Below are 12,384 nucleotides of genomic sequence, written 5' to 3' on the forward strand. Positions count from 1 at the left end.
GTGGCATGTCTAAGTGTGGAGCTATCTGTATGATATAGGTGGCATCTTAAGTGTGGAGTTATCTGTATGATATAGGTGGCATGTCTAAGTGTGGAACTATCTGTATGATATAGGTGGTATCTTAAGTGTGGAGCTATCTGTACGATATAGGTGGCATCTCTAAGTGTAGAACTATCTGTATGATATAGGTGACATGTCTAAGTGTGGAACTATCTGTATGATATAAGTGGCATCTCTAAGTAGTGAGGGGAAATGACGTAATCAATAAATGGTGTTAGAACAATTGAGTATCTATATGGAAAAACAAAAGTAAAGCTGGATTCATATAGAATATCATGTATCTAGATTCATCAAACATGTATCATATATATTAAAGACTTAAACATAAAACAGAGGACTTACAAATATTAATTGAGAATTTAATTTTAACTAAGAAGTAGTTCTGTTTTCCCTCCCGTCAACGTAAACCTGAATCTGACATAGTCTCTTGTTCCTATTATAATTTTAAAGGTAAATCAGTAAAATTCAGATTGGAGAAAAATCTGTACAAACCAAACCTGGTTTCATCATTATATAACTAAAAGAGCAACAACAACATAAATGGCTTAATAAAATACATTTTAGAAAACCCTGATTGGATAGTAAATGAAAGTAATAAATTACTGCTAACTTTTTATTAGATATAATTATGGTTCTGTTGTTAAGTGCTATGGAGTTGGATTCTACTTACAGCAGCCCCGTGTGGGTTTCCAAGGAGCTTGGATGCTAAAAATAGGTGACAGGTTTTGTTTTTTTTAACAGATCATACAACTACAAAATTACAGATGAAATATGATGGGAAGACAGGAAAGGAGGTTGTTGATAGAGTATAGAAAGAGCAGAAGTAGCCATGAGATTAACAGTGGTTCAAGAAGGAAGGAAGACACAAAAATGCAATGATCCTCCTCTCCCTGGGGTCTATTTAATTTCTGACTTTAGACACCATGTTCCCACAGTGCGTTTAGATAACAAGTTTGGGGCAGTGAGGAATATCATTTTACTCAAATACATTTGATTACTCAATTTTGGACAGGCAAGGAGCAAGAGTTTTGGGAAATACAGAAAATTCTTTAACATTATGGAGTAAAATAGGCCTTTTAAATTTAGATACAAACCCTAGCAGTCATAAAAGGGAGAAAAAAAGCAAACTCAAAGGACAAACTGAAAAAAAAAGGCTTTAAATCATATGACAGACTAAGGGCAAATATCCCTAATATGATTACAGTTCCTGTAATTCTGTAAGAAAAAGAACAACTTTTGATAGAAAAATGGGCAAATAACATGAATAGGTATTTTCCAGAAAGAAAAAAAAAAATTCAAGTGGCTTTTACAACACATGTAACGTTTATTTCATACCTAGAGGATACAAAACAAAATAATGAGCTATCATTTTCTAGCTATCATGCTGGCAAAAAGTCCTGTTAACATTTTGCTGGCAAAACTGTAAGAAGAGAAACACTCTAATATTGATGATAGAAGAATAAACTGACATGTATAACTTACTAATAGGCACCAATGCTATAAATAGCATATCCTTTGACCTCGGAATTCCTCTTCCAGAAAATTCATCCCACATACATACACATATGTGGAATGACGTATGTACAAGGTTATTCAAGGCAGCATTTTTCATAATAGAGAAAAGACTAGAATCAAACTCAATGTCCTTTGATACACTGTTGTTGTTAAGTACAGTAGTCAGTTTAACAACAGCGACCCTGTACAGGGTTTCTGAGGAGTGGCTGGTGGGTTTGCAGTTTAGTACTTGTCCTACAGTGTCACCCCAAGACTTCTTTAATACAGCCATACAATGGAATCTGTGCCATTAAAACAAATTTTTTAAGGGTAAGAAAACTAAAAGCTAACATGAAAAGATCCTGAACACAGAACAAGTGGTTTATTAATATACATTATATGAAACAGAGGGGAAAGGAATATATTTGTTGTTGTTAAGGGCCATCAAGTTGGTTCCAAGAAGCAGTTGGTAGACTTGAACCGTTGACCTTGCGGTCCAGTGTATTACCTTATCAATATACGTTATGTAAAAAAGGGGGGAAAGGAATAATATAGGATATTCTATTTAGTTTGGATAGGCACACCACCAGTCAGAAAAGATAAAAAGATTTTCCCCAATATACTTTAATTTTTGAACCATGTGACTATCTTACCTATTTTAAAACTCTAAACAAAGCTATTAGATTTTGGTTGTCATACCTTACATCTAAATTCCAACGTGAAAAATGTTTCAATTAGCTTAAAAAACAATAACAAAATAAATGTTGTTAAGTGCTGTTGACTCAATTCTGCATCAGCGTGACCTGTATAGGGTTTCCCAGAAGCAGCTGATTAAGTTTGAACCACAGACCTCACAGTTCAAATCGATCTTGTTTAGTTCTTTATCCTACGGCGCCACACCAGGACTCCAAAACAAATACACTACTATATAAAACTACGTCTTTCACTAAACTGGAAGGGGCTATACAGGCAGAGGGAGTTTAGTTTCAGAGTATGTGGGGTGGGGGTGGGGGAATATGTCTTTTCATATAACTAAGAACAGTTTGAAAACTATCAAAGAGGATTTTAATCTGTAGATACAAAACACATGACTTTTTAAAACCTAAAGCTTACTCTAACCAATTTAAATATACCAATATACCACCGTTACTGAATTACTTGAACAGTCAAGAGTTTTTATAGTAATTTAGGGGAAGTTCGAAGCCATATCACTCTCAGGCTTCTTCTACATTTTTCTCAAAAAATATTTATAACCAAACATATTTACTGGATGGGGGAAAAATGTAATTTTCTACTTACATTTTCATTTTTCAAGATCAGTTTCAGGATTGCTTCTCTCTGTTTTAGAGCCTAAAACCGAGATAATTTCCAGTTAGCAATTTCAAAGAACAATGAAATCAACTAGTTCCCCTATATTTTGTCTTCCCAAAGCTTACTATTGGCTAAAGCAGGGTCTTGATTTTAGACTCTAGGGAGTAATTTTATGTGGTTGTCCTACTAAAGTACGTTTCTTGTTCTGTATCTAGCGCCTAGCACAGTGACTGGGAATTAAGATGCCCTTAAATTTTTACTGAGTAAATGAGGATCTCTTAATGTCCTTCCTCTACAACTTTGCAAAGCTCCTTTACTTCATTTAGGAAATTTCTGAAAATTCATCACCATCATAAATTTTTTACCCAAAATTAAAAGAAATAGCAGTAATACCCCTCTCAGCTCCATCCAATTCAATAAATATCATGCATGTTCACTAACTTCTATTAGTAAACTTTTACTTGGTGTTTATAGTATATTTATTTGTTCATATATATGTAAGCTTTTTCCACAGTGATTAACATACCAGAGTATAGAAACTATGCCAACTCCTTTGATAGACTATCTTACACATACAGTTATACCTAAGTGCTTTTTAAAATTTATCATGGCTTGACTCATCCCTATCCCTATACACACTGATAAAGCAAAGCCAATTATAATGAACATCAAATAAAATGATCTGAACAGCACAAATAAAACAAACCCAGTTCTGTAATTCAAGTGTGTTAAATAAGTGTTAAATTTGTTGCATGATCACCAATAACTATCCTTTGTGGATTTATATTTAATTTGGAAAGAAGTATTAAGGTAAGGTTATAGTCATACATTTGACAAGTTATGCAACAATAAAAATTAATCCCATAATGAGGGAAGGGTATGTTTTCACTAAAAATAGAAGGGGACTACAAATTTCCAGTTTCCATTGTAACAGTAAACAAATGTATAACTAGCCTGAAAAAACATGTTACAACCTATTTTGATAACTCATACAATTAACTTATTAATTTAATAAAAGCTACTTTCCTAACAGGGTTGCTATGAGTCAAAACCAACTTGAAAGCACTTAAAAACAACTACTTTCCATAGTTTTATCCTCACATGTTCTATTTCATCATACATCAAAAAAATATGGTTTCTATTGGACCACTAGCAGAGAATCTATCAGTAATCTTTGTCTTAAGCCATCAATGAGGTAACGGAATTTCTTTTAAAATGTTCTGATGGCTTTTTCTTGCTTACAAAATAAAATTCAAATCCATACAGTTCATCTAATCCTGGCTGCAGTCTGCCTGTCCAGCCCCTCACCATCTATTTTCCCAGTACACTGACTGAGCTACTGGAATTCACCTTTAAATATGAGCATCTATACCTTCTTGTCTCTGTTCATTCTGGCAGGAAAGCCCTCTTCCTTCCACGGTAAGGCCCAGCTGGATTCTGTGAATTTCACTGATTCCTCAGAATTAAGTTTCATCATCACCTCAGGCTCTCGTAATTCTTTAAACATTCTTTTTTTAAAAGCATGGTTTATTTTATTTATATGTCTGCCTTCTCTCCTAAACACTTCTTTGAAGACAGGGACCACGTACCATTTACCAGAACCTAGCAAGGTATCTGACACATTATTTTGTTAAGTGCCATCCAGTCAGTTCCAACTCATAGTGACCCTGTATTGGGTTTCCAAGGAGTATAGGGTTTGAACCACCAACCTCACAGTTATTCTACAGTCAGACCAGAACTCCATAAATATTGTTGCTGTTGTTGAGTGCTGTTGGGTCTGTTCTGACTCATAATGACCCTGTATAGGGTTTGAAGAGTGGCTGGTGAGCTTCAGCCACTGACCTGGCAGTTCAAACTGTGACTTTATCTTATAGTCTAGCGCATTAACCCACAGTGCCACACGAGGACTCCCCACAAATACACATTATCAGTCACAGTGACTACTCTTACAGCCTCCTACATTACAGGCTCCTAAAAGGAGCCCTACTAGCATAGTGGATTACAGGCTGGTCTGCTAACCATAAAATCAGCAGCGCAAATCTACTAGCTACTCCTCCGTGGTACAAAGAGGAGCCTTTCTGCTCCTGTTAAAGATATACAGCCTCAAAAACCCTGCACAGGATTGCTATGAGTCAAAATCAACTCCACGGCACACAACCATCACGACATTAACCTAAAAAAGATCTTCACTGACTTATCAGGTGAATTTTCTAACTGAGTGGTTAAGAAAATGCGAAGCTCCAAATGAACCACACAGGCATTCGTTTACAGAAGAAATCATGGTCACTGCCACGAACACGTTAAAGTACTGACTACACGCAAGACAAATGATTTCTATCCAGATAGTAAATGGAAAATTTTTTTAATTCACGATCTGCAAGAGATTGACAAAGTAAAAGCTCCTGTGCACGGCTATACATGTAAACACCGACTCTGTGGAGCATTACTTCTACTACTAAGGACTGTTTGGTTTTTTTCCTTTTCTCTTCAATCTGAAAGTGAACAAAATTAAGGATTTAAGGATTCTGTGAACAAATTCTAAGGTATTTATACAATCTGTAATCATCTCTAATTGGAGATGAATTGGAGTCCTAGTATGGCGCTGTGGGTTAATGCGGTAGACTGCAAAATCAGTTTGAACTGCAAGGTCAGGGGTTCAATCACACCAGCCACTCCTTGGAAACCCTATACTTGGTTACTATGGGTCACAACCAACTCGATGGCACTAACCAGCAACAACATATCATCTACTTGATAGTACTCAATTAAAAAAACAATACTAGGAAGAAGGTGGTACTGTGTCAACAACTTATCAACACATTCACATTCTTACGTTAAAGTGTAATATATCTTGTTATTGTTGATTGCCAAAGAGCTAACTCCAAATTCAGGGTGGTGACCTTATTGTGTGCAACAGAAGGAAACCCTACCAAGTCCTGTGCAAGCATGTTTAAGTATATCCATAGCTACTGTGCCAATCCACCTCACTGAGGATATCCATACCCACCTTCTACGTCACCAAATTAGGATGTCTTCCTTCTGAGGACACGCCCAAAGTAAGTGAATCCGTGTTGTGCTGTGATCCATCAAGTTTTCATTGGCTAATGTTAGGAAGCAGACTGCCAGGCCTTTTTTCCGAGTGTGTCTTAGCCTGGATGGGCCACTGAAATCTATCTACCATGCTGGGATTTGAAATGACCCTACTGTATTTGAAACAGTGGTGGCATAACTCTCATCATCCTAACAACATGCAAACCACCAAAGTATAGCAAACTGACAGACCAGTCAGTTTTTTTTTAAACGCTGTCATGCCTACTAGTTAATCACTAACCCTGTCAGAGGGAAGCAGTTTACTTTAACTGCCAATAATTAATCACAGAGAAGCAAATAACATGGATCTTAGGAAAGAAAGTAAAAAGAAACAAGAGTGAAAAAAACAACAACAACAACAACAAATAAGGTGAATCCTGAAAAAAAAAAACCAAAAAACCCCACCCAACCCCTTCTTGGCATCACAAGTAAAAAGGTGAATATATAAGTATTCATAATCTCAATCAAGACCACGTACAGGTTGGTTGATATGAAATCTTGTAGGCATTCTTCTCATTATTGCTGAGTCAAGATCCTGAGGACGGTTAGTGGCTCCCATCACTATCACCTAAAGGCATAAAGAAAACACAGTAGAATACATTTGCTAATAATTTTCCCTTTAATTCATTATTCCTAGAATTAAGATTAGGAAATTATGTGATAATTAAAACTAAGTCCCCTCTAAGAAGTCTGGTTTTAATCCAGCACTACTTAATTATTTAGATACAAGTTAAAATGAATCCTAAATACATCTAAAGAAAAGATAGACACGTTGTAAACTCATGCCTCAGTGATCACTAGACATCTATATCCAGTGACAAAAATAGGGATTACTAAATTGTAAACTTTGTTACTAAATACTGTAAAGACTTAAAAGCTTATTCAATTTTACAGAATATGACTGTTTAACGAATACATACTGAATGACTAAAAGTCTTATTTATACTCTAGCTTGGGGATATAGCTTAGGTTTATATATGGGGGGTAATTCAAGTCATTTACTTTTTCTCTAGATCTCACATTAACATCTCTGTTAGCACTGCAGATACTAAATATAAAAAAAAATCAAAACTCAAGGCCATTGAATCAGTTCCAACTTATATCAACCCTGTATAGGGTTTCTGAGCTGTGCCACCAGGGCTTTTCTTAGATACCCAAGAAACCTAAAAACCTCAAGCAATCAACTTTAAACAAGGTCAATAGAGTAAAAGTACACAGTAAGAGGACTCTAGACTCATGGAAAGAGAAAGACTTGAGTGCTGGCGGCCAGGGGGCAAGCTTGCAGAATATGCCCTTAGTTGCTAAATTAAATTATTATATATCCTGAGTGTTTTTGTATACATCACCCCCATCCCACACACACTCAAAAAGAACAGAGGGAATAGAAGCAAATACTGCTGAATGATGATGCACGGAGGAGACTGTAATCATTGCAATGAAACGATGGTGTAAAACCGATGTTCTCCCATGTAAACTATCAGTCAATTCACAATAAAAACTTAAAAAAAATAAAATAAACAGCAAAAGGCTGTTTAAAGAGTATAAGTATGGGTAAAAAATCAGCTTTAAAAAAAAAAGTCAACATGCAAAGATATACAAAACCTGCTAATTTCTGAAAGGACTCAATATTATAATTATTGCCAATATTCCAGCATAACCTATAAAGCAGCACACATCCAGTTTCTGAAAATTACTAATATTCTGTGCAAACTTATCATTCTTTAATGTTAGTATATTTTGACCCAAGAGGTGTTAAATTTCTGAAATAATCTTAAGTCTAACTCCAGAAATGTTAAAATATCCACCAAATTTTATATCTTACTTCTACTCCACATTTAATAATATTCAAGAGCCTCAGAACCAAATTACTTTCAATTAACTGTGAGAGGCTGCCACCTAGAGGGGAAAAATCTGTACATACAAACACAAATTTGGGAAATACAGTTTTACAACACAGCAGCACAACTTTTGTATTTGGGCTAAGTAGTCTAAAATCAAAACATAAATGCTCTAACCTATTTTTCTTTATAGACTTTAAACAACTCTATAAAACTAATAAAAAGAGGGAAACTATTAAATGTAATACAAAATAAATCTTAAATAAAACAAATTTAACTAATTTATTAAAACACAAAATTAGTATAAATAACCACATTTTGTGATCAATTTTATTAACTATCAAAAGAGAGATCTGAAGTGATAGGGACTCTTGTTACAGACTGGACACATTTGGTTGCACAAAATCATAAGATACCATGTTTGAAGATCAGACGAGAGAAAAAAACAACTTGAAAAATGGCTGCATTTTTAGAAATACTCTGCATAAAAAACTACCTCCAGGTAGTTTGACTGCTTACCAAAAGGTTGGGAGTTTAAGCTCACACTTCAGTTCCTCACAAAGACCTGGTAATTTGTTCCTGTAAAATTGCTATTGTGAAGTGCTGTGGAGTCGGCTTAGACTCAAAGGGACCCTGTATAGGGTTCTGAGGAGCTGCTGGTGAATTTGAACCACTGACCTTGCGGTCCAGAGCACTAACTCACAGTACCACACCAGGACACTATGTGGCAATTCTGCTCTGTCACATGTGGCTGCTCTAAGTCAAAATGTACTTTTTAGCAGCTAACAACAACACAGAATTTAAAATGCTGGAAAAGGTTTCATGAAATCCAAATAAACCCAGTACAATATGGTTTATAATGAATATATATATATATATATAACCAGAAATAAAAAACAAAGTGAAAACACTAATGGTTCACGGTTTCACTTACAGAAAACCAAATTTATGGAGTTTTTAAGGAGTCAAAACAGATAACCTTTACACATATATGATAGCTTCAAAAAGTTTGTGGAAAAATTGAATTAAATAAGAAAATTAAATTTTTCCATGAACTTTTGAAACCCCCTATTATTGTGAAGTGCCATCGAGTCCATTCCGCTCATAGCGACCCTGCATAGGGTTTCTGAGGAGCAGCTGGTGAGCTTGAACCAGAGACTTGGCAGTTCAAATGGCTTTGCAGTCTGGTGCGTTAACCCACAGTACCACACCAGGACTCCTCATTATATATGAGGGTAAGTAAACAAGTATTACTACTAAGGTTCCAGTTCAACCATGTATGGGTTTATTCCAAACAAAATGTGTTTAAACATGTCTCTAAGATCAGGGAGTGGCTGCACAGAAGTTCTCTCAATCAGTAATACACCTGTCTTAGGTTCATTAGTGTGCCTTCCAAAAAAAAAAAAATCCAAATAAAAGTGGCTCCCAGAGGGGATCTGGCTAGGTCAGTTAAATTCAAGGCAGAAGCTCAGTTCAGAAGGTTATAGTGACTCACTTTCAAGTAACCTCAATAGATTTTCTCAAAGGACTCTGGATAATCATGGTGCTTATTAAGAAGAAGTCTCATGAAAATGGAAAACTGCATTGGTAACAAAAATGCCAGGAAAGCTGCATTAAGGAATTTTTTTCCATCACAACAATGCTCTGCTCATTCTTCCAGTGTAACAAGGTCTGTCCTATGAGAATTTTACTGGGAAACATTATTCCAGCTATACTAGAGCCTTAACCTGGTCCCTGCAGACTTCTTTTTGTTCCCAAAACTCAAGGAAAAGGAAAAGAAGCATGATTTGAATCCCTCAAAGGTCCTAAAACTGCTGCTTTGATATGATGTAATAAAGCAGGCAGAGTCCTTACAGAGAGAAACATTGCCTTGAGATGTGTGCAGAGCTGCATGGAGGGTATGATGAGAAACTGTAACTTCACATTTTGATATTTTTGTTGAATAAAGGTTTCTATGATCTTGTAGTAGTACTTTTTTTCAACATATCCTTACAGTCACCTGATTTAGTACAAATAAGCTAAAATGGAAAGTTATTATTACTATTTACTTGAGCAACAAAATTTATTCATCTCTTAGACATCAGTTGTTCAAGTAGAGCTTACTCAAATCTTTAACACAAAATATGAAGATAAATTTTCTTGTCATTTAACATTTAAAATAATCAAATCTAAATGTGTCTATAAATTTTAACTTTGATAATAACTTTAAAATAAATAACCTACAACAGCTGTTTTACACCTTGTGCCTCACACCTTTCAAGATGAAGAATGTATCATCAGCTCCTTGGGTTTCTAGTAGTGGTGATGTGTTTAACTGGACCATTCACCATTTTTGTTCACTGACCATATGATATTGATAAGAAAGCTAGCTAGGTATAGAGCTCCAACCAAAGTCACAGACAAATTTTTTTAAAAAGGTTATCTGGTTGATAATCTTTTTTAAAAAGAGTATGGCTAAATCTACTATTTGAAATTAGCAATGAGAATTTTAACTCCATCAACACAAAAAAGGTGAAAACTGTTACTCAATTAAAAAAAAAAATAGGCAGTAGTTTTTTTCATTTGTTTCCTCAAATTAAAACTAGTGAAAATGAAAACACACTTGGTATGGCACTGGACTGCTAACCACAAGCTGCCAATTCTAACCCACCAACTGCTACCTGGAAACGCTACATTGGGTTCCTATGAATTGGAACTGACTTTCTGCACTAATAACAGTTGCTGTTAGTATAATAAGGAATTACATTCTGAAAACTCAGTTCTAATGCTTAAAACAAAAAATTAGATTAACTACATTTTGAGATAAGAGTGTATTAGCCATCAAAAAACAGATTCAAAGTAATATGGAATCTTGTTAAAGACTGGACACATTTGGTTGCACAAAAAATAATGTGCTTGAGGCAATTCCAGAAAAAAAAACGTTGTAGAGCTCTAGGAAGTCTCTCTGAAATCTACTTCATCTAATTGCCTCTATTTTGTATATATAGTTGAACATTATTTCTCTTACAAGGACTAACTGTCCAAATTTCTAAGTGCTTTGCATATTGTTGCTTAGGCAGATACTATTTTGGCATTTAGTAATCTACCTCCATTGACTAGATTTATCAGAATTAATTAACATAAAATGTTTCTACTGATGTCACCTGAACTTACCTATGTTGTGCTTAAGACAACTTTCACTTATAATAATGAGACTACACTTGCATTAAAGGTGATGTAGAAAAGGAAGGCATGTGGTATAATTTTCTCCTTGAAAGTAATGTGGTTCAGACTTAAGATTTCTGGAAATGTGGTAGACTTAAGCTTTCCTTAAATCCTATGGTAAAAACATAAAGCAAACAAAAAAATACTTCAAGTAAATTAATCAACAAATCTGTAAAACAAAGGTTTTAAAAAAATAAGTTGAGGCTAGCAGAGAAGACTATGCATAAATTCAGTTGGCAAGCAAAGGCAGACGTGACCACAAACACAATATGGCCATGTATTGGATATCTTTACAGGCCAATGAGCCTGGTGAGAGAGTTCACTCTACATACATAAAACCAGGGATCATGTTCCCATGTCCTGAGAACAGTGGTAAAATCTTAGAAAACCCATTCAGCAGAGGCAGGCCTTAGATCTTGGATAAGACAGGAAAACACACACATATGCACACAAACTTTTTTTTTTTTTTTTGGAGATTTCATGGATGGTAGTCAGTCAACCTGGATCTTGGGCTTGAATGTGTTGAGGAGGAAGTCTGGCAGGTGGCAACTACAAAATCTCCCTAGAGCAACTAACCGTCAACCTAGGGACCAAAGAACTCATACACAAAACTATACCATATGCCAGGAGCTTCAAAAAGCTGGTGAAAAAATAAAATGACAAGATAATAGAATTTTTCCACCAACTTTTTTGAAGTTCCCTTGTATATGCCAGGCATTTGTACAAGCATCTGATTTAAATTAATTCCTTAGAGCCCCATAACACTTCTTTGGCAGATATTATCCTTTCCTTTTTAATCAATATTATCCCCTCTATACAGACCCAAAATGATTATATTATATAATTTAGCCAAGAACACACAACTAGGCGATGCCAGAGCTCTCACTTTCTAATTCAATTGGAAACCTGAGAAATGAATAAAAGCCCATTTAAAAATTATCTGATATCCCTAACAAAAGGCCAGACTTACTGGACTATTAGAGATTAGAGGAACCCCTGAAACTATTGCCATACAGCCCTCTCTTTGAACTTGGAGCTGAATTCACTTCCAGAAGTTACCTTTCAGCCAAATAATAGACTGGCTTAAAAAATAAACAATGTCAATCACAGATCAAACAGTCAACATATACCCAACAGCAAAGATGAAAAGGCCAAGAAGGATAGTGGGCGCTAGCTCAAGAGAAACAGAAAACGCAGAATGGGACTAATGAGAATGCTGACCCACTGACAACTGTAAACAGCATCACAAAATAAAAAAACCTGTTAAATGAGAACCTTTGGCTATGTAAACCTTCACCTAAGACAAAATAAAATGGATTTTTTAAATGGACTGATAGACTTGAAAAAGAATGTAACATCTTCAAGAACCAAAATATGTACCTGAAAT

General features: G+C 35.3%; 1 protein-coding gene across 2 annotated transcripts in view; it reads right to left on the reverse strand.

Moving 5' to 3' along the window:
- The window catches only part of ATAD1 (ATPase family, AAA domain containing 1), a 57,020-nt gene that overhangs the window by 9,876 nt on the left and 34,760 nt on the right, over nucleotides 1-12,384 (reverse strand). The window contains exons 6-7 of one of the 2 annotated variants that reach the window (XM_006831117.1): nucleotides 6,434-6,523; nucleotides 2,854-2,904 (exon numbers count right to left, since the gene is read on the reverse strand). In XM_006831117.1, the coding sequence (XP_006831180.1) occupies nucleotides 2,854-2,904; nucleotides 6,434-6,523 (141 nt within the window). The remainder of the gene's footprint in view (nucleotides 1-2,853; nucleotides 2,905-6,433; nucleotides 6,524-12,384) is intronic. The other variant, XM_006831116.1, reaches the window with a different exon arrangement.

The sequence above is a fragment of the Chrysochloris asiatica genome, unplaced genomic scaffold, assembly GCF_000296735.1.
Source record: "Chrysochloris asiatica unplaced genomic scaffold, ChrAsi1.0 scaffold00003, whole genome shotgun sequence".
Lineage (NCBI taxonomy): Eukaryota > Metazoa > Chordata > Mammalia > Afrosoricida > Chrysochloridae > Chrysochloris > Chrysochloris asiatica.